We start from the raw sequence: 20,409 nt of genomic DNA on the forward strand, positions 1-20,409 counted from the left end.
CAGTTTTCTAACTCGTAGAATTCATTTAGTTTGCTCAGGAGAATTTCGCGATGAAAATGAAATGCAGCCGTGTGTGACCGCAGGCCCAGCGGCTCTCTTCATTAGTGCTAAGAGTGAGCAGAACCATGGTGGCCAAAGGCTCCACTCCTTAATTGAATGAGACCATTGCTCTGTTAATCATGGGAGTCGTTCTTACACAATGGCAGGCAGAAAGTCCTAATTCTGCCTTAATTCAGCAGAGAGGACAATTAGAAAGGGTTAGTGACTGAATGAGTAAGTGTGTGAGTGAGTGAGTGTGTGAGTGGGTGAATGTGTGAGAGAGTGAGTGTGTGATCGACTGAATGAGTAAGTGAGTGAGTGAGTGAATGTGTGAGAGAGTGAGTGTGTGATACAGGGAGGGAATGGGAATAAGGAAAGGGTGATGGAGATGCTAGCCTAATCAAATGGACCAACAACAAAAAAGCTGTACAGAATGCTTATGCTAGACAATTTATGAGTCCAGGGAAAACCTTGACGAATGGTCATTACACACTGCTGTGCTTGTGAATCCCACATAAATTGACCAGGCTATGGTCCTTTAAATGCAAGATCTGTTTTTGCAAACTGTGCTCTACGGTAATAGCACTGCAGTGCTTCACACAAGCGTTAAAGCAGTACAGTGGCTATCAAACATCTGCACTTCCCCTCACTTAAAACACAAGACTCATAGCATGGACACTGTGCTCATCTGTCAGTGGGATAAAGGAGTCCCTGAGACCTGTTCCTGTCTTAGATGCAATAACGTCTAATCCAGCCAGTGTAGACCACTGAGACATGGATGCCTCTGCAATATCTTCAGTGTTTGTGTATCCCACTCATACATCATCTCACACTCCACGGAGACTCGCGCATTTGTTTCAATGTCAACCCTGTCAAATGACTATGTGACAGTGGCTCAGACTGCTCACAGCAAATCCCTTCAAAGCTGGTCACACAGTGCGCATATGGTACATGGGTTCAATCAGTGCTGTAGAAGCTGATAGGGAATCACATAAGGCACAGCGCTGGAATATCAACCCTACTGGTATTACATTGGAACACGAGAAACATGCAGTATCCCCTCGGGGTAACTGGACCCCTGAATACTATAGGCAGGAACCCAGGGGACCAAGCCCCGAGTGCAGGACAGGAGGAGGTGAGGAGGTGAGGAGGGAGGTGAACTCATGAGGAGAAGGTGTGAGGCAGCTCCACATAGTAACCCCCACACCCTTACACAGTGACGACACTGCATCAAAGCTGACACTTGAATTGAATGAGTGCATCATTTATTTACTATATCCTGGAAGAATGTTATTGTGATACGGTCATGATGCACCTGGATACGGCACGGGCAGGGTTCCAACCAGTGCGGATGAAGGGATGCTTGGTTGACCCCGGACAAAGGCGGGTCAGCACGGAGCAGATGGCATTCCAAGGGACGCCAGTGTCACGCAGTGGGCAACATAAAGAGTCACTGGAGCTCCCTGTCCACTGTGTCCAGCAACGGATCAGTCCAGTGGAGGAGTTCACGTGAGGAGAAAGGATTCTGTCCTCATCGGCAGGTTGTGTTTCTGCAGCTAATCAAGCGCTGACTTTCTGCTTCCGTTCTCATGGTGACGCGTGCGTGCGTGCGTGTCGTCACACGTGGAGGTAAAGTTAGACGCACGCTTCGATGCATGTTATGCATATTTCAAAGCGCTTCAAAACAAAGAGCGATATCCCATCCTCCTTAGCTTAATTCACCTGCCTGCACCACCCCGACATCTGGACATGCTCGATAAGGAGGAGAAGAAAGGGGAACTGGCTTTGCTGGGTTATTAAACAGTGATTGGGCTTTCGGAAGAGCCATGTTCTGCTCCCAGCCTTCTGTTGATAATAAGATGCCATTCTATAAAAGATGCTTGAAAAGGCAAACCCCAGTAATTATACACCCTCATTATTTCCCCTGGAAATGGTTTTACAAGGCATATGTCTGCAACATCTCTCTGCTTTCCTTGTGGACCGTTCAGATTAGCTTTCAGGCAAGCCATAAAAACACAGCAACACACTGGAGAAGCTGAAAACAGTATGAAAGTGAGTCAGGACTATAAATGGTTGGTAGAAGCAGGATAATTGTGAAGAGGTGGAGAGTATTTATTAATGGACACAGTGAATGGCAAGTGTGGGCTGGCAGACACACCTCTGCTTTTCTCACCTTTCAATCCCCTTCCCAAACCCCAACCATTCCCCTGGCATCAGCGCAGTCAGGTCCAGTCATATGCTAACTAAACATGGTTCTGTGCAGAAATGTGTGCCATAGCTGGCATGCATTCAGGAATTAGAGAATCGCATTAGAGTTAGAGCGGGGATTTGCATTTAGGGGTTCTATTGATGTCAGTAATTGTAGCACAAAGGCTGAAAGCTGAATGGGCACAAAGGCTCTTGAATGTTGAAAAAAAAATGTTTTCTCTGTTTCAAAGGGGATGCTTATTATTGAGTGTAGACTTCAATGCAATATCAATGCTTTCTGTATTTCTCCTGAAGAAAAGGAAATAGCTTGGCCTCCAATTGAGTGTGTTTGCATTCATTGTACAGTCACCATCTGCAAAGACACTCCACACTTAAATAAAGGCCTGTGTTCCAAGTCCAAATCTTGAAAGAACTGATAATGGTCCTTCCATGCTTATCACAGGTTTCATTATTGATGTAATCTGGTGAATGAATGGAAGGCAGAGTGGCCATGTTTAAAGAGGAGCCAACCCTGTAATGGTCACTTAGCTCTGAACTGGCACGGAGGGCTGTGGCCTTTGGCCTTCTTCCTGTGGGTTGGACTGTGACTGTGATCGGACCATTCTCGGGGTCCAAGGCGTCTGTACTTATTGAAAATGCATATTTGAGTATGTGTTTTTGAAATGTATTTTTTTTCTATTTTACTTACTATGTATATAAGTAAATCTGAGAAACCTGAGTGTGGATAAAAGGACGTCCCTTCATTGATTTGTCAATACGTACTGTTTTTTTGTGTAACTGTATTGAACCTTTTAGAAATTATGTAGGCCGGAACATCCTACTCCTTTTTCATTTATGCTCGTTTGTATGCCATGGGTTTTATTTTTACATATTTGTCCTTACAGAGCAACTATCTGCACAAATGCTTCAAGACGGTTTACACTACATTTGATTGGCCTAATATTCCAATATGGATTATAACATATTTAGGTTTACACTATATTTGATTGGCCTAATATTCCAGTGGATTATAACATATTTATATGTTTGTCAATGGCCTTGGGGTTTGGCCCTCATGGCGAGACACAGTTTTTGGAGAGGTGCAAACTTTCAAGAACAGACAGAAACTACGACAGAATGATTGAGAGAGCAGAGAGACTTGGTGCCTGATTTCTAGAAGATTCTGTTGAATCCTGACCTGACCCCACAGGCACATGTGTCACTCACAAATAAGCAGCCTTAATCAAGATAGAATGAACAACTCATGGGAAAATGGTAGCGCCCGAATTACAGCCCATAGCCTTCATTTCCCATGGCATTTGGCTCGGTGGTCGAACCTCAAATCACGAAAGACACTCTGTCAAAGATAATTTAGCCCTTGGGCATAAATCTATTAGAGTGAAGTGTTCAAACTGTCTTGTGGGGGAATGGTCCAATTAGGAGGCAGTAGCATAATCATCCCACCAGGAGTCAAAGGCTGATGACAGGTGAGGTGCACCTCTGTGCACTTTAGATCATACACGATCACACTCCACACCTAGATCAGTGCACTCTAGTCTAGGTCACTCTAGATCACACACGATCACACTCCACACTGGGAGTCAAAGGTCACTCTAGATCACACACGATCACACTCCACACCGGGAGGCCAAGGGCTAAAGTGCAACACACTCACATGCATGTGCCATCAGGGGACAGCAGACCCAGGTCACATGTCCTCAGCACATTTAGAAGCAAGCATGTCCAGTGTGTAACCCATTCTGCTGACTGTGGAGCCACTTTGAATGGAGGATGGTTTAAAACAAGGGAGCTATGCATGTAACAGGAGGCATGGGCCCTTTCCTGTTTAGGTAAAGGTATGCAGTATGCTGACCAATCTAATACTGTAATGATTGGTTCATTTCAAAGTGCCACAGAATTGGCTCAACCTGTCTCTTCCTCCTCTCTGGTGATGGCCTGTTTAATCCGAGAGCTAGCACTGGACTCCTTTGAACACTAAGGGCCCTTCAGCGAGGCAGACAGATGTTGCCTGTGCATGAGCGGCAGATAAGCTGGCCGTCTGCAGCTGCGTCATGCCTCTCCAGCATGAGCTAGACAGTGGAAGATGGAGCTGGTGGCAGCAGGACTCGAATGCTGTGAGAGATCCACTTCAGGACACGCTGCCACATCAGAGGAGATCTGACTTTCACACTTGGGCTGTGATGGAATTAAAGGACAACAACAGTTCCAACTCACTGCATTCCCTTATACATGGTCCTGATGTTGAAGCCTTTATGAGAACTAACATCAGTGAGACAATCATCAATTATCATAAATCAGATTAGCTGAACAGTTCAATCATTCTTTGATGACAACATTACCATGCAGGCTTCAAATCATGCCTTGTGTTCTTTTAAAACGGTAATGACTGATAGCGAATTACACCACCGAGATTATAGCCTGTTCCAGTTTCAAATCTCCAATCAAAAGTCTCTTTGAATGGATGAGGAGTTGGCTTGTGGGGTGATAGGGGCAGTCCAGGCTCTTCTTTGTTTGTCTTGTGTGTGAGAGAGAGTGTGCAGAGTGAGACAGGGAAACAGAGAGGTATTGTGTGTGTTTGTGTGTGTGTGTGTGTGTGTGTGTGTGTGTGTGTGTGGGTGTGTGTGTGTGTGTGTGTGTGTGTGTGTGTTTGTCTGTGTGCGTGTGTGTGTGTGTATGTGTGTGTGTGTTTGTGTGTGTGAGTGTGTGTGTGTGTGTGTGTGTGTGTGTGTGTGTGTGTGTGTGTGTGTGTGTGTGTGTGTGTGTGTGTGTGTGTGTGTGTGTGTGTGTGTGTGTGTGTGTGTGTGTGTGTGAGTGCCAGTGAGCAGTGAGACACAGAAGGGTTTGTCCCTACTGCTTTGAGTGCCCTCCCCTCTGTCATATCCTGTCAGCTTTCATGACCATCATCCTATCCCGCTCTGTCGCATCAAGGCACCCGGCCGCTCCACCAGGACTGAGTTTGCCTCTGTGTGTGTGTGTGTGTGTGTGTGTGTGTGTGTGTGTGTGTGTGTGTGTGAGTGTGTGAGTGTGTGTGTGTGACTTCGACTCTGAAGTCCATTATTACGTTGAATTAAGGGAATTCAAAATATATAAAATTATAATTGTGTGTTTGTACATGAGAGAAAGAGACAGAGTCAAGGTGGAAAGAGAGAGACAGACAGAGATGCACGTGACAAGAGAGAGAAATTGTATCCACGCATATAGGTATGTTTGTGTGATTACATTAAGTGCATGCATGCGTGTAAGGGGGATGAGGTCTGTGCATCTGGGAATGTATATGTTTGGTAATTAAGTATGAGAGACAGAGAGAGAATTTGAGTGTGTGTGTGTGTGTGTGTGTGTGTGTGTGTGTGTGTGTGTGTCCGTGTCAGGCGGTGCTGAGACTGTGAGATGACAGTATGACAGCAGGAGACAAGGGACAAGAGACACAATAGAGTGTGACTGACGAAAGGCTACGAGATGAGTGAGCCTGAATATTGATCCCTCTGAGCACATTCACATAGAAACACTCAAGCAGCCACTGGCACACACACACACACACACACACACACAGATCAGAGAGGCATACACTAGGCTTGGTAACTGCACACACGCACACACACACACATACACACACACAGATCAGAGAGGCATAAAACTAGGCTTGGTAACTGCACACACACACACACACACACACATACACAGATCAGAGAGGCATACACTAGGCTTGGTAACTGCACACACACACACACACACACACACACACACACACACACACACACACACACACACACACACACACACACACACACACACACACACACACACACACACACACACACACACACACACACACACACTCACACACACACAGATCAGAGAGGCATACACTAGGCTTGGTTACTGCATCCTGGCTTGTTTCTGTAGGAGCACTGGGGCATGTAGAGCACTATGGCACTTTGACTTGTGAAGTCTGATAAACAAAAGCAAGTGTGAAAACGTAAGGCAAAACTACAGATACAGCAGATGAGAGAATAGGCATCATTTCCCTCACCTCTAATCAAATGCGTGACAGAGAAGCCAGGGCCTCCCTCACCCACGCTCTCTCTTCACCTCAGTGGACCCATTGAGAGAACATGTCTGACAGGACAAGGCTGTCATCTGTCCTGTCCCCTCTCCCATCCCAACCCGCCTGGGTTGCCTCTGTCATTCAGCCCTGACTCACTACCAGGCAGGACAGTGAGTGTGGCTTTAACACCAACCTGAGGTGCTGGTATGGTGCTATTTGACTCTATTTTGCTCTTTCTGTTGAGACTATACCAACTACCTTTCATGGTATTGCTCCTGTTGAGTTCTTTCTTCCAATGATAACAATCAAAGATGATGATCTGATGATATGTTTTAAAAGTACGTACTTAGCAGACACCTGGGGTAACATTTACAGCTATTATTTCACTGCTCATCATTCTGGTTGGTTGATCTCATTATTCGCTCAGACAAAGGAAGACTCTGCACACCTCGGGGGACCTCTCCGCTATGACAACAACTACAACAATAACACAGAGACACTGTAAAAGAGCAGGATGAGAGCTCACTGAGTGCATAGAGTGGCCAGATGTCTTCCTTCTCTCTCTCTCTCTCTCTCTGTCTCTCTCTCTCTCTCTCCCTGTCTTTCTCCTTCTATCCAGTTGCTGGAGACAAGAATGGCCCTGGCTAATGGATCCAAAAAGAGCTCTGGCCATTGGGCAAAGCCCCCTGCCCCCATCTCCCCTCTCTCTCTCTCTGAACTCCATACTGCTTACTCACTTCCTGTCATGGCAGTGCGCGTCAGTCATGGGGGAAGACCCTGTTCAGTCAGAGACAACAGGGCGCATCCCCACAAAAACAAAGCTGCAAGCAGCCGGGCTGGAAGAGAGGGTGAACAAAACACTCGCTCATGTACACCGCACACAAAAGAGGGCCAGAGAGAGAGAGAGAGAGGGAGAGAGAGAGAGGGAGAGAGAGAGAGAGAGAGAGACGGGAGAGAGAGGGAGAGAGAGAGAGAGGGAGGGAGAGAGAGAGAGGGAGAGAGAGAGGGGGGGATAGAGAGAGAGAGAGGGAGAGAGAGAGAGAGAGAGAGAGGGAAAAATAGAGAGAGAGAGGGAGGGAGAGAGAGAGAGAGAGATGGGATAGAGAGAGAGAGGGAGAGAGAGAGAGAGAGAGACCCTGCTCCCTCAGCATGGATGATGTTCCACTAGCCCTGTCACCACTGACCAATCAGAGTCCCTGTAGCCTTTCTGGTTTGATCTGTTTGTTTGTTTGTTTGTTTCCAAATAAGCGCTTGCACCAAGACCAGCTCTGATGTGATGTGAGAAATGGACACGTGTCCAGATTGAGTTTGCTAAGGGCTGGAGGTTCAGCTTCACATGAGACCCTGAGTCCTTCTGGATGTTCTGTGAGCACATGGTCTTCACTAGCGGTCACGTGGGCCTCTGGCCTGACTCTCGTATAGCATCACAGCACTATAAATGGCTCACTCAATTCATCTCTACAGAGGAGATCAGAGTTCCTCACACTAACACTGCATTCTATCTGGCGGAGGGAGTTGACTGTGGCTGCGGAGTAAATGGGTTGTCACGCCTTAGTGCTCACACATTCCTGATCTTCCTGACAGAGCCCAGGTTATTCTTGTTGTATAGTGATGCTCAGAAAATACTGGATTAGACCTCCATCACGTGTATGGTTTGGCTTTATTCCCTCATGAAAGACACAAATCATTACTTTCCATTGACAAACACACCTTGAGACAAGTTTGGGGAGGCTGTTCGGGGGAGAAATACATTTCATACATCAGTGGTTTGAAGTGAACTAGAAAACACCGACATGCCTCGGGAAACATCCCTCTCTCTCTCTCTCTCTCTATCTCTCTATCTCTCTCTTTCTCTCTCCCTGTCTGTCTATCCATCCATATATTCATCCATCACTGAATGGTGTTTGCAGTTTGGGAGGAGTTGACAGAAGAATGTGTGGATACAGCGGGACATGCGCATAGACAGGTTCATCACAGCGGAGAGCAATGCCCCTGCCATGACGACAGATGAATCAGCCAACCGGACGACAGCTGCTACCACTGCGTCTGGAGAACAGCCAATCAAAGCCAGTGGGCGAGAGCAGTTGGGTATTGGGCGTGTGTGCGACATAGGTGCAACAGTAGCCAAACCTTCTTGTTCTAACATTCTGTGGTGTGTGTGTGTGTGTCTGTGCGTGTGTGTGTGTGTGTGTGTGTGTGTATGTGTGCGTGTGCGTGCGTGCGTGCATGCGTGTGTGTGTGAGTGTGTTCGTGTGATTGTGAGAGAGAGCAATTCAAAACATTGAACTCTGAAGAAGAAATAAGCAATTTAGATTGAACATTATCACATTAAAAAAACTCCAACTGCCAGTACTTTTAAATTACTGATGTGATCCACAATGTATAAACCCAAGCCAACATTTCAAACAAACAAACTGCTTGTAGAACGTAAGGTTTACAACACCACAGTGATTCAGTGGTCTGATCCGCTTCATAAATGCCATCATAATAGGATCCAACCCAAACCACAGGGCCCATAGAGTGGGTTACCGTGGCCCTGTGGTGTGCCCTGTACCCATCACACTGTGTGCATCACTCTGTGCCACACTCCTGTGCCAGGGGAGGAAGAGGATGTCAAGAGAGCTGCTGGAGTGGCTACAACCTTCAACAGAGTGAGCCCCACCCCCCTGCAGCCAACACAGGGACCACTCTCCTCTTTCATCTGCCTTAGATGAGAGGCTCAGCTGCTTTAGCCTGTGTTCACCTGTGGCAGGGGCCGTCAAAGCCATGGATTGGATCTGCACACGTACCTGTGCTGTTCGTTCACCGTCATCATAAATATGAAGTGGAGCAAAGACAAGCAGAAGAAAATGAAAAAGTAAGAGTAAGAGTTCAATATAATTGAATCAGCACAACTACCATATAGCTTCCTGTTTGCAGTCATAGGATATTACTAAGCTGTGGGAAAAGGACATTTGATATGCTGAGGGCACCCCTTGTACTGCTAACAGCCCGCACAAGCTATGTTCCTTAGAGCAGCACACTTATACTGCCAATGAATGACTGTGCCAGCATACGGCACACACACACACACACACACACACACACACACACACACACACACACACACACACACACTCACACATACTGTACACACATGTCAAAAAATTGGACATTTCCACACGCAACTGAGTGACACACAGAATGCGTGACGGGCACTTTGGCTGGATGAGACCCCCCTCTCCAGAAACCAGCTCTATTTAAAACACTGCAGTGGTGCTGTCTCTCCTCCCTCCGTGGATTTCACTCCTCAGTCATGTATCACTGCTCAAGGCACAGGACTCAGTGAAACAGAGAGAGGAAGGAGAGAGAGAGAGGGAGCGAGAGAGAGAGAGAGAGAGAGAGATAGGGAAAGTGGTGGAAGGGGGAGGCAACGAGAGCAAAGAAAAGAAAAGGGTGGAGATATTTGTCATAGGAAAGCAAAAATATATCGCTAGATGGAGAGCAATCTCTACTCTGTAATTGGAAGGGACAACGATATTCACTTGATAAATAACTGTGGCAATCACTCCGGGATGACAGCTTTGGAAGTCAAACAAATTGGACAGTCCACCCTGGATAAGCAGCAGCTGCGATTTCTTAATGAATTGAGGTTAAGGCTATGAACCGATTAGAGAATAACGCTGACATCTTTTAAGAGAGCAAGAAGTACGGATTTTATATCCCCTAAAGACAAATTTGACCTACAATGATATCTACAACACATACAGTCATGTTTAATATATGAAGGTACTTGGTCTCTCATGGATGAAACATCTGGAATAATTGATTTAACGGAATGACTTACAGAGTAAAGGAAATTAAACGAAATGTGGACTGGGGCTGATCGTGATCGTTCTGAGAAACAGAACAACAAAAGGAACTCAGACGCACAATTGATAATATGTTCAAGACTCAAAATGGACCACATTCTATAGCCTATGAAAAAGAACGATAGCTTGAATAGCGTCAAAGCCCGCATCGGAATTCTTTTTTTTGTGATTCTTAGCGCCATAGAAGAGGGAATTGCCCTCTCTAGCTGAGGGGGGGCAGGGAAACCCCATTTGTAGAAAATTGCCGACAGAGGAAAGCCCTGCTCTGCCACAGAACTGCTTACGTTGAGCTGCGGAGAATCCCAGGCATTCTATCAGGCACTCAGTGCACTCCAATGCTCTTTAACAACAGTGGCAATGTTTCCACTTGATAAGATGCAATGCTGCTTAAAGTTAGCGTCGTATCTAGTTGACAGATGTTATAAAAACTCCGATTGTGCCGATTTATGTTATATTTAATGATGCACTTTAATATAGCCTACATTCACTTATATCAGTCACTGCAGATATGAACTAACGTTCACATGACCCTTTTAACTGGATTTGTTCACGCATCAATACATATGGGTCTGATACACTATACTAGATATCACTACGCCACGTGTCATCAGCAGCTGCAGTGTAGGGAAGCATGTTGACATCCCTAGACACGGTAGCCAACAGTAGCCAGCGGTAGTCATCACAGCTTTCGTTACAGAATCACAAAGAACTGTAACATTTCACATGACGACCTTCAGTGTTGTGTGGACAAGCCAGTGATGGAAACCGGTGTCTCAAAGACTGGGTATGTAGGACAAGTTATGCTAATGATGTTCTTTCTGAGATTGGAACATTGTAGTTTAAATGAACATAACAAGACCAGACAACCCATCTATTAATTCCCAGTACACCACCTCAATAATCATAAATACAAGCACAAGAATGTTTTCATGCACACGAAGTAGCCTTTTTGCATCCACGCTGTTTCAATCATGGGTGTAAAAACTGAAACAACACCTGCCTAGAAACTATTGACAACGATTCCCAAGAGCAATGCACATTATGCTTTCTATCACTTTGGCTTCGTGGTTCCCACAACAACCTGCACCGTCTCTACGCTCCTGTTCATTTCAATTTGATCACTTTTGCATCATATAAAAGTATTCGGGACCATAACATGAATACGAACAAGTGCCCGACACAATTCAAACACAACACAACGGAACTACACACACTTACCTAGTATCCTAATGTATGGTGTTGTTCAAGGCAGGTGTAGCAGCCTGAATGGACACATTGCATCTTTAGTCATTAAGAAACGGCTACGGTTATTTTAGCTTCTTTCCCACAGCTCCGCTCGCAGTCTGTCACTTTGTCACGGCCGCTCTCCCTCTTTCTCACACGAACACACAACACAAATAGGCAGTCGCACTCATTCAGTGAGAGCGGGCTGGGTAGGGTGGTCCAGGAGCGCGCACTTCACTGGGTGGACGTCGATAGTGCGCGCACACTGCTTCCGTGCGTGCGTCTTGGATCCCAGGGTTTTTTCTGGTTATTAAATACAATTGGGCCAAAGTGATTGGCTGGTGAAATCAACATATCAGGTGCTCACGTTTATATTGCATAGTCACACATAGTGAGCTAAAAAATACCACTAATGACAGACTCAGGGTACATTTGTGAAAATGACTTCAATGGTAAGTGCTTGTAAGAGAGGATTCCGTGTTTTATTAACTTTGCAGACATACATATACAAGCTTCGACATGAAGTAGGAAGCCCTATTGGATCCCATTTTATCCCATCACAGTATCGTGAATAACAGTATATAAGTTTGTGCAAATGTGGTAACCTTAAGGTATGGCAGTTCCTCCTATAACGTCCTTACATGGAAGATAATGTGATTTAGGTGGTAGTACTTTTCAGTAAATTTACACATACCAAAATAAGCTTTTTTCTTTACTTAAGTTGACCTCAAGCCAAGGGAATGTGAGACATACATAAAACGAATGTATACAACACAAGTTCAGGATGTGTGTCTAACTCAGGTCAAAGAAAGTGGTCTCGTGGCTCAACTTGCCCCATGCAAGGGGAATCGATCCATCTGACAGGGTAAGTTGAGCCATCGTAGAAAAACTATTGTATTAACCAGATTTTACTGTATAATTCTAAATATAATTATTAAATAACCCTTTCTGCTGATTTTGTTAGTGTTCATGAAAGTCAATATTACAACTAATTTGTCCACAGTTCTGAAACTGAAGATGATTTGCCAAGTCTCGAGGATTAAAAATAGAATAGTCTTATCTTGAATGAAACTTTTTTCTTTTGATGAACATTTATTTAGATGATTTATTTCTCAATTTCATTGTAGACTCAACCATATGTTGGCATAATTGCAAACTTTATGAAGATAATATAAACACCAACTTGTCACATAATGTCCTGAGTATCTGTATAATCGTAAACTTAGTAGCAAATGACACAAGCACTAACATATCGCATATGAATGGATATTTGCCATATTCAAAATGGCCAAACGAGTGTGATGCCTCTACATCATCCACATAGAGGTAAACAAAAACTAGGCCTACAAGCACATGACTATGGAGCTCCTATCTGTTCTTCTTCTATAAGTATGTGGCATGACAGCGGTTAAGCTACATCTAAAATAAGAAATATGTCAGTAATTGATTGTTAGGATGCAACACTAATTTAAACACCAAATATTTGACTTCATTTCATGGTGGCTTATCTTACCCCCAGGGCCGCCATTTAGGGAAAGTGCTTAGTCTAGCAAACAATAGCTACACTTTTGTTAATTCACTCACATATTTTACACACTGCCAGTTCATCAGCATATCTGATATAACTTTTTAAACTGAGATCAATTACTTTTGATATGAGACATGATTACACCTGATGTACCAAAACAATCTTTTTTTTTGGAAAGATTTTTTGTGAAAATATATGCTTACACTTTATCCACAGCAAGATGAAAACACAGAAAGTAAACTAAATTTAGGGTCACATGACAAATACACAACAATTGTGTATGGTTGTCCTGATGCAGGTGGCGTATCAGCTTACCCACTGGCCAATCCTTCTCCCGTCAGACGCACCATAAACACAGAAGGAGCTCTGCTTTAAATCTCACATTCACTAAGAGCCTGTCAGTGAAGTGGTATATGTGTGTAGTTACTCCTTTCTGCTTGCAACAGTATTATTCAGTGGTTTCAGTTCATAAACCCAGTATCTGTGTCACTGCTCTTGAAAATTGATCAGTATTGGAACATACATGTATCTTTTGTTAACAACCATCCTTTTCTAGATCAACCGTAATAGCACGTGCCTGGCATCCACAGCATGGCGGCTTAGTTAATGAAAGGGTGCCGAAGCCGTGTGGTTAGTTGGTGGAAGGGATTAGGAACAGAATGGTTGGGTGGTTTGTAGAGATCTGGAGGAACTGTGTTGTTGTCTCTATGGTGATTCGCAGCTTCCTGCCTTTATCAGTCATTCATTTCATGTGATGGACAAGATGCAGGAACTGGAACTGCATAACTCTTCATGTCTGAAATGTTATATTCTTGGGTGTGAACTTCCAAACACCAACAACAGCAGCATGGCCAGTACTGATAATAGTGCGTGATGTAATGGTATAAGCGCTGATTTTACATTTTTGTGAGGTTTCCGATCCTGAGCACAAATCAATATAGTGAATAGCCTAAGGAGCAAAATTAAAAATTGAGGATGCTACACAAACTACCTACATACAGAAACATAAATACATTTTAGGATGTTACACAAACTACCTACATACAGAAACATAAACGCCTAAACAAATCTACTGGACTACTGGACTACCAGTGCGAGACTTGACAAGTAATGTCCTCCAGCCCGCACCTACAGTATTGACACGAAGATAGCTAATGTTCGGGTGCCTACCCCTGCACTACACATTTGATAGAGGCCCTCTTTTTGAAGCTGTGTTCCCTTTGTTCCATGCCGTGTAGCCATTGGGCTGAGTGCCAGCAGTAAATGCCATCACACCTGCCCCCACCTACCGTAGGCCCCTCAGCCTGTGTCCCCCTAATCTGAAATTAAATCTCTTATGGTCACAGGAGGTGGCGTCTGCTCCTGGAGCAGTTAGTAAACACTAAGAGCAGAAATACAGACAACCTAAGAAACGTACAGCAGCCATGAGGCATTCAACACTGGGTGTGAGACAAGAGAAGGATGAAACCATATTTGCAAAGGAGGGCAATAACCTTATCTCAGGAACCATCACTTCCTGAGAGACTATAGAAGTCAGCAATAATGAGAGTGTCTGAGAGAAGGGAACAGAGGCTGATGGAAGGCATTCCTGTGGATATGTTCTGTGCATTTAGAATGGAAATGAATACATTGCAACAGTCATCTATTAGTGATTCAAAATGAACATGTGATGGAGGAAAGCCAAGTGCACCAGAGGAGGAGCGAGAGGGGATTGTGTTGGAGAACCAGAGGAGGTGAGAGAGGGGATTGTGTTAGAGAAGGAGAGAGGAGGAGCGAGAGGGGATTGTGTTGGAGAAGGAGAGAGGAGGTGAGAGAGGAGATTGTGTTGGAGAAGGAGAGAGGAGGTGAGAGAGGAGATTGTGTTGGAGAAGGAGCGAGAGGGGATTGTGTTGGAGAAGGAGAGAGGAGGAGATGGGAGAGGAGATTGTGTTGGAGAAGGAGAGAGGAGGAGGTGGGAGAGGAGATTGTGTTGGAGAAGAAGAGAGGAGATGGGAGAGGAGATTGTGTTGGAGAAGGAGAGAGGAGGTGGGAGAGGAGATTGTGTTGGAGAAGGAGAGAGGAGGAGGTGGGAGAGGAGATTGTGTTGGAGAAGAAGAGAGGAGATGGGAGAGGAGATTGTGTTGGAGAAGGAGAGAGGAGGTGGGAGAGGAGATTGTGTTGGAGAAGGAGAGGAGAGGGGATTGTGTTGGAGAAGAAGAGAGGAGGTGAGAGAGGGGATTGTGTTGGAGAAGGAGAGGGGATTGTGTTGGAGAAGGAGAGAGGAGGTGGAGAGGAGATTGTGTTGGAGAAGGAGAGGGGATTGTGTTGGAGAAGAAGAGAGGAGGAGCGAGAGGAGATTGTGTTGGAGAAGGAGAGGAGATGGGAGAGGAGATTGTGTTGGAGGAGAAAGGAGGTGGGAGAGGAGATTGTGTTGGAAAAGGAGAGGAGAGGAGGAGCGAGAGGGGATTGTGTTGGAGAAGGAGAGAGGAGGCGGGAGAGGGGATTGTGTTGGAGAAGGAGAGAGGAGGTGAGAGGAGATTGTGTTGGAGAAGGAGAGAGGAGGCGGGAGAGGAGATTGTGTTGGAGAAGGAGAGAGGAGGTGAGAGGAGATTGTGTTGGAGAAGGAGAGAGGAGGCGGGAGAGGAGATTGTGTTGGAGAAGGAGAGAGGAGGTGGGAGAGGAGATTGTGTTAAAGAACCAGAGGAGGTGGGAGAGGGGATTGTGTTAGAGAAGGAGAGAGGAGGTGGGAGAGGAGATTGTGTTGGAGAAGTAGAGGAGAGGAGATTGTGTTGGAGAAGGAGAGAGGAGGTGGAGAGGAGATTGTGTTGGAGAAGGAGAGGGGATTGTGTTGGAGAAGAAGAGAGGAGGTGAGAGAGGGGATTGTGTTGGAGAAGGAGAGGAGATTGTGTTGGAGAAGAAGAGAGGAGGTGAGAGAGGGGATTGTGTTGGAGAAGGAGAGGAGATTGTGTTGGAGAAGGAGAGAGGAGGTGAGAGAGGAGATTGTGTTGGAGAAGGAGAGGAGAGGAGATGGGAGAGGAGATTGTGTTGGAGAAGGAGAGGAGATTGTGTTGGAGAAGAAGAGAGGAGGTGAGAGAGGGGATTGTGTTGGAGAAGGAGAGGAGATTGTGTTGGAGAAGAAGAGAGGAGGTGAGAGAGGGGATTGTGTTGGAGAAGGAGAGGAGATTGTGTTGGAGAAGGAGAGAGGAGGTGAGAGAGGAGATTGTGTTGGAGAAGGAGAGGAGATGGGAGAGGAGATTGTGTTGGAGAAGGAGAGAGGGAAGCAACACAGTTTCTCATTACATTTGACATGGAGAAAGGAGGTAAAAAAGTCAATTGTATTTGATGCTGAAAAAATGAACAAATAACAAGCGACCCGATAGCTTTAAGAGCAACTGACTGTGAAGTGTTGTGTTCAATACAGGGGATAGACTAATAGGTTACTAGGTTGGACCAAAGTGGGCAAAACAAACCAAAATGGACCAGAGCCCACTATCTGCCCCAGTTTTCATGAGCAGGTCAGCTATCTGTCCCTCTACAGAATGAAGTACTTCCTGCTGGGGATAGTCCACTCCTCATGCCTTGTCAGGATCTCTCATGTAGAACATTTTCTGTCAGAGCCCCGCCTCTTCCAGGCTCAGTCCACACCGTGTGCAGTGTAATGCTGTAGAGGACGGGGTGGTGCTATGTGTGATGGAATAGGACCCAGATGTGTGTCATCTAAAGCCATTACTCAGCCCCAAGCTACTATTACAAATGCATGATCGCTTATGAAATAAACATAAATAAACAATAACATGAAATAAACATGGTGCTATCGCATGCTACAATATAATATGCCATTCCCAAACAAAAAGGCCTTTCAAAGGAAGCATTCAGTTGTCTGAAAGAGGGGAAGACGAGAGAGGTGACGGGCGAGGATCTCGCTGCTAATGAAGACCAGCAGGCCATTAGAGCCCTTGTCTCATTTGTCTTTCCAAATCACAATGCACTGGTGTCGAGGGGTACACCGATGAAATGAAAGCTTTTAATTCAATCAATCCAGCGAGATGTCACAGACAAATGGCTTTGACTGATGTGATTAAATTAATCATAAGTAGGTGCGAGTAAGCCGGCTCATTTTGACTGTGAAAGCAGTGCAGAAGCACAGGACTGCTGTCATATTTGCTGCCCACACTCACACACACCAATGTGCATATACATACATATATGTAAAGCTCTAGTCTATATAGTAATACGAGCAACTCTCACAGTTTGAAAACAGCAGCACCCCCTGTTGGTGGCAGAATAACAGGGTAACAGGATCAGAATAAAAGATCAGTGCATTGGGCATACCCTCTCAAACTCAGTCATATGCAGCTGACCTATTGTTTCCCATTGAGACCCACCAATAACCTAAAGATATGACGCCCAATGACGATGAAGTGCAGTCCAAAGACATTAAATGTCACAAGCCATCATTCTTTGCTGCAGACACACACACACACACACACACACACACACACACACACACACACACACACACACACACACACACACACACACACACACACACACACACACACACACACACACAAACACAGGACTTTAAGAGCTCAGTCCTCAGATACGTCTCTTTTAGTACAAGCATGCACCGCCCAGAGAATGGATCATGTCACATGTGAGGTGGGACAAAACCCCAACCTGTGAGAGGAGGGCACAGATGCAGGCCTGGTGCAAGGATGGAGGGATGTGAGTATGCTGCCTCCATGTGGTCATTAGGTGTTGGAATAAAGACAGATCAGGGGGGTTGGATCTTTAGCATGTATTTATTCACCACTGGCTGGTATGAAGCTGTTCTGAGAACAGTAGTGGAGGTGAACACCATTGGGGTCACACAGAGGTCTATTGTTTTTCATAAGAGGTATTCATATGAGAAATACCTGTGGGAGAGCCATATACTCTTTTGTGTGCATACAAAAACAGAATGTGTTATGACTGGAAAAAGTCTCAACATTTTAGTCATCTCACCCTGTCAAAAGAAATGTGACTTTAATCTCTAGATGACTTAGTGGTAGAAGGGCCATTATGAAACAAACAAACTTAGCTTCAAGGCTATACCAGGAAACCTACAAGTCTCTCTCTCTTTGTATGTGTGTGAGTGTGTGTGAGGATGTGTGTGTGTGTGTGTGTGTGTGTGTGTCTGTGTGTGTGTGTGTGTGTGTGTGTGTGTGTGTGTGTGTGTGTGTGTGTGTGTGTGTGTGTGTGTGTGTGTGTGTGTGTGTGTGTGTGTGTGTGTGTGTGTGTGTGTGTGTGAGTGAGTGATGGCAGTTTGGGCAGGGACAGTAAAATGCACTTCAATGCACAGTGCAGATCGATACACAGGGTGAGCACAGGGGGAGCACAAAATGGCTTTCAAAGAGTGACTTCCATGAGGTCTGTTATAGAAACCTCGTCAGCTGAAAGCTGTCATGGGACTTGAAAGGAGGATGGTTCCTGGTCACAGGAGCGTGAACTCAGAGTGCACCCATCTAATGAGCTGTCAGCCAGCACACTGAGCCACATCAGACTAGAAGAGTGAAACCAGGTATTCACTTTAGACAGAACTTCAACTCAGAATCTCCGTATGTAAGACTTTTTAGACATTTGCTTCAGGAATCATTTTCTCAAAACATTGATGGAACACTGATATGCCACGGTGGAATTTCAGAAAAGCACTTGGGAGACTAAGGAGGGTGAGGGCTTTATTCAGTCTGTAGCTTAGTTTATTTAACATAGGACTCCAAATTGAAATAAAGTTTCTGAATACAGCAAAACACATATGAGTGTAGTATTGATAACGAGAAAGTAGATTCAATAACAACAACATTATCACAGAAAACAGAATGTAAGAAACAAATATTGACTCATACAAAGTAAATGCGTGGGAAATATAACATCAGAGCATCGAAAATCAATCGCTTTCAAGAGTCCTGGTTCTGACAAACATCTCTGCTGCCATAGAGCCATTATCAGATAAAAGGCATTGTTATTTATAAAAGCATATACGTACAATAAAAACAAATACTTTTGTGACAACAATGTTAATATAACATAATAAAACCTCCTCCTTGGTAAAGCTGGGCAATATGGTCCTGGCTGAATGATGATACTTTTGCAGACGGGAGGCTGTATAGATGACAGACAGACAGACAGACAGACTAGGAGAAAGCTATGAAAGAGAGAAAGAGGGAATGGATGGGGGAAAAGCAACAAAGGACATATATGTGTAAACCCAATTATTTGTACTGTGCAACTGATATACTCCAGACAGTTTCAGAACTGCACATCATTGGCTGCCTGCCCTTTGGCTAGCCTCTGGCTCTGCTCCCCTCCCTGACTGCCAGTGTTTGGGTTTCTTCATTACCCCACACCGTCCAGACTGCCCAGACTGCCCCGACTGCCCCCGCCCCCGCCCCATCCTGCAGGCCTGTCAGATGCACTCATGTGCCAGACTGAGTCATTAGAGCCAGGAGTGGGGGGACTGATCGCTGACAGGGTGGCAATTCTGCTCTGGGTTTATTTTGAAACTTGAATGTACATAAACACGCAGCTGTATTTTAATTAGTCTGTCACCTGGCCAAGAAAAGCAGCTCCCAAGTGTGCCAGCTCGCGCGAACCTGCTGAAGGAACAAGAGCCTCTTTTAGCTCTCCTCTCCCTCTCCTCTCCCTCTCCTCTCCCTCTCAGCTCTGCACACACGCTTGGATGGACAAGGAGGGTGAGGAGCCATGAGAGAGCAAGTGTGAGAGGGAGCATGGGAGGAAAAGGCCAGTGAAGGAAACAAAAATATAAGGAGAGACAGACTGAGAGTAAAAAAGAGAGAGATGGGTAAAGAGAGCATGTGTGTGTGTGTGTGTGTGAGAGAGAGAGAGAGAGAGAGAGAGAGAGAGAGAGACACTGGTACTGGAGGTGTGTGGCCTGTGTGGATGTGTGTAAGAGTAAGAGTAAGATGTGTGTTCTTTCAGAGGTGAGAACACATGCTCTCTGTTCCTCAGGCTGCCAGACAGATCAGCACCTCTAATACTACTCAACATTAGCTCCAGCCCACAGCTCACATTAACTCACAAAATGGACAAAATGTTCAAGGTCACACACTCGCATGCAACATAACCTTTGATCCACTATTAAGCCTGCCTGTACCAATCAGCTATTGTTAGGTAGTGGGCCTAACCGTCAGTTCAAATCTAAAGCCAATTCAATTAAACAGCAGCACTGTGCCATGTGAGTCAATCAATCAATCAGCTGTGTGAGGTGTATCACTCTGTTCTTAAAAACAGTCTTGTTTATGTGTTCACGTACAATAGATCAGTGCAATTCAGTGTGCATTTGAGAATCAAAGAAGCTAGGTTAAGAGACAGCAGTGGATGTTCTGTTTCATTTGAACACATATCAAGCCCACACAAACCTCAGCCCAAACTCTTCCTCCCTTCAATGATCCACTCTTACCCCACCCATCAGCGTTAGTTTATCCCTCACTCACCTCCCCTGTCCTCCCTTCACAGGCCGAGGCACGTGTTGA

General features: G+C 45.3%; 2 protein-coding genes across 2 annotated transcripts in view; both read right to left on the minus strand.

Annotated features, from left to right (window-relative positions):
* Positions 1-11,629, minus strand: part of LOC105901413 (sodium/calcium exchanger 2) — a 50,921-nt gene extending 39,292 nt beyond the window's left edge. The window contains exon 1 of the mRNA XM_031573310.2: positions 11,362-11,629. The gene's annotated coding sequence lies outside the window, so the exon portion shown is untranslated. The remainder of the gene's footprint in view (positions 1-11,361) is intronic.
* A 6,982-nt stretch (positions 11,630-18,611) lies between these two features.
* Positions 18,612-20,409, minus strand: part of LOC105901358 (SPARC-related modular calcium-binding protein 1-like) — an 8,756-nt gene continuing 6,958 nt past the window's right edge. Inside the window, exons 10-11 of the mRNA XM_031572838.1 lie at positions 20,371-20,409; positions 18,612-19,061 (exon numbers count right to left, since the gene is read on the minus strand). The exon at positions 20,371-20,409 is cut by the window's right edge and continues 284 nt beyond it. Coding sequence (XP_031428698.1) covers positions 20,387-20,409 — 23 coding nt within the window. The 3' untranslated portion in view covers positions 18,612-19,061; positions 20,371-20,386. The remainder of the gene's footprint in view (positions 19,062-20,370) is intronic.

This window comes from Clupea harengus, chromosome 9 (assembly GCF_900700415.2).
Source record: "Clupea harengus chromosome 9, Ch_v2.0.2, whole genome shotgun sequence".
Lineage (NCBI taxonomy): Eukaryota > Metazoa > Chordata > Actinopteri > Clupeiformes > Clupeidae > Clupea > Clupea harengus.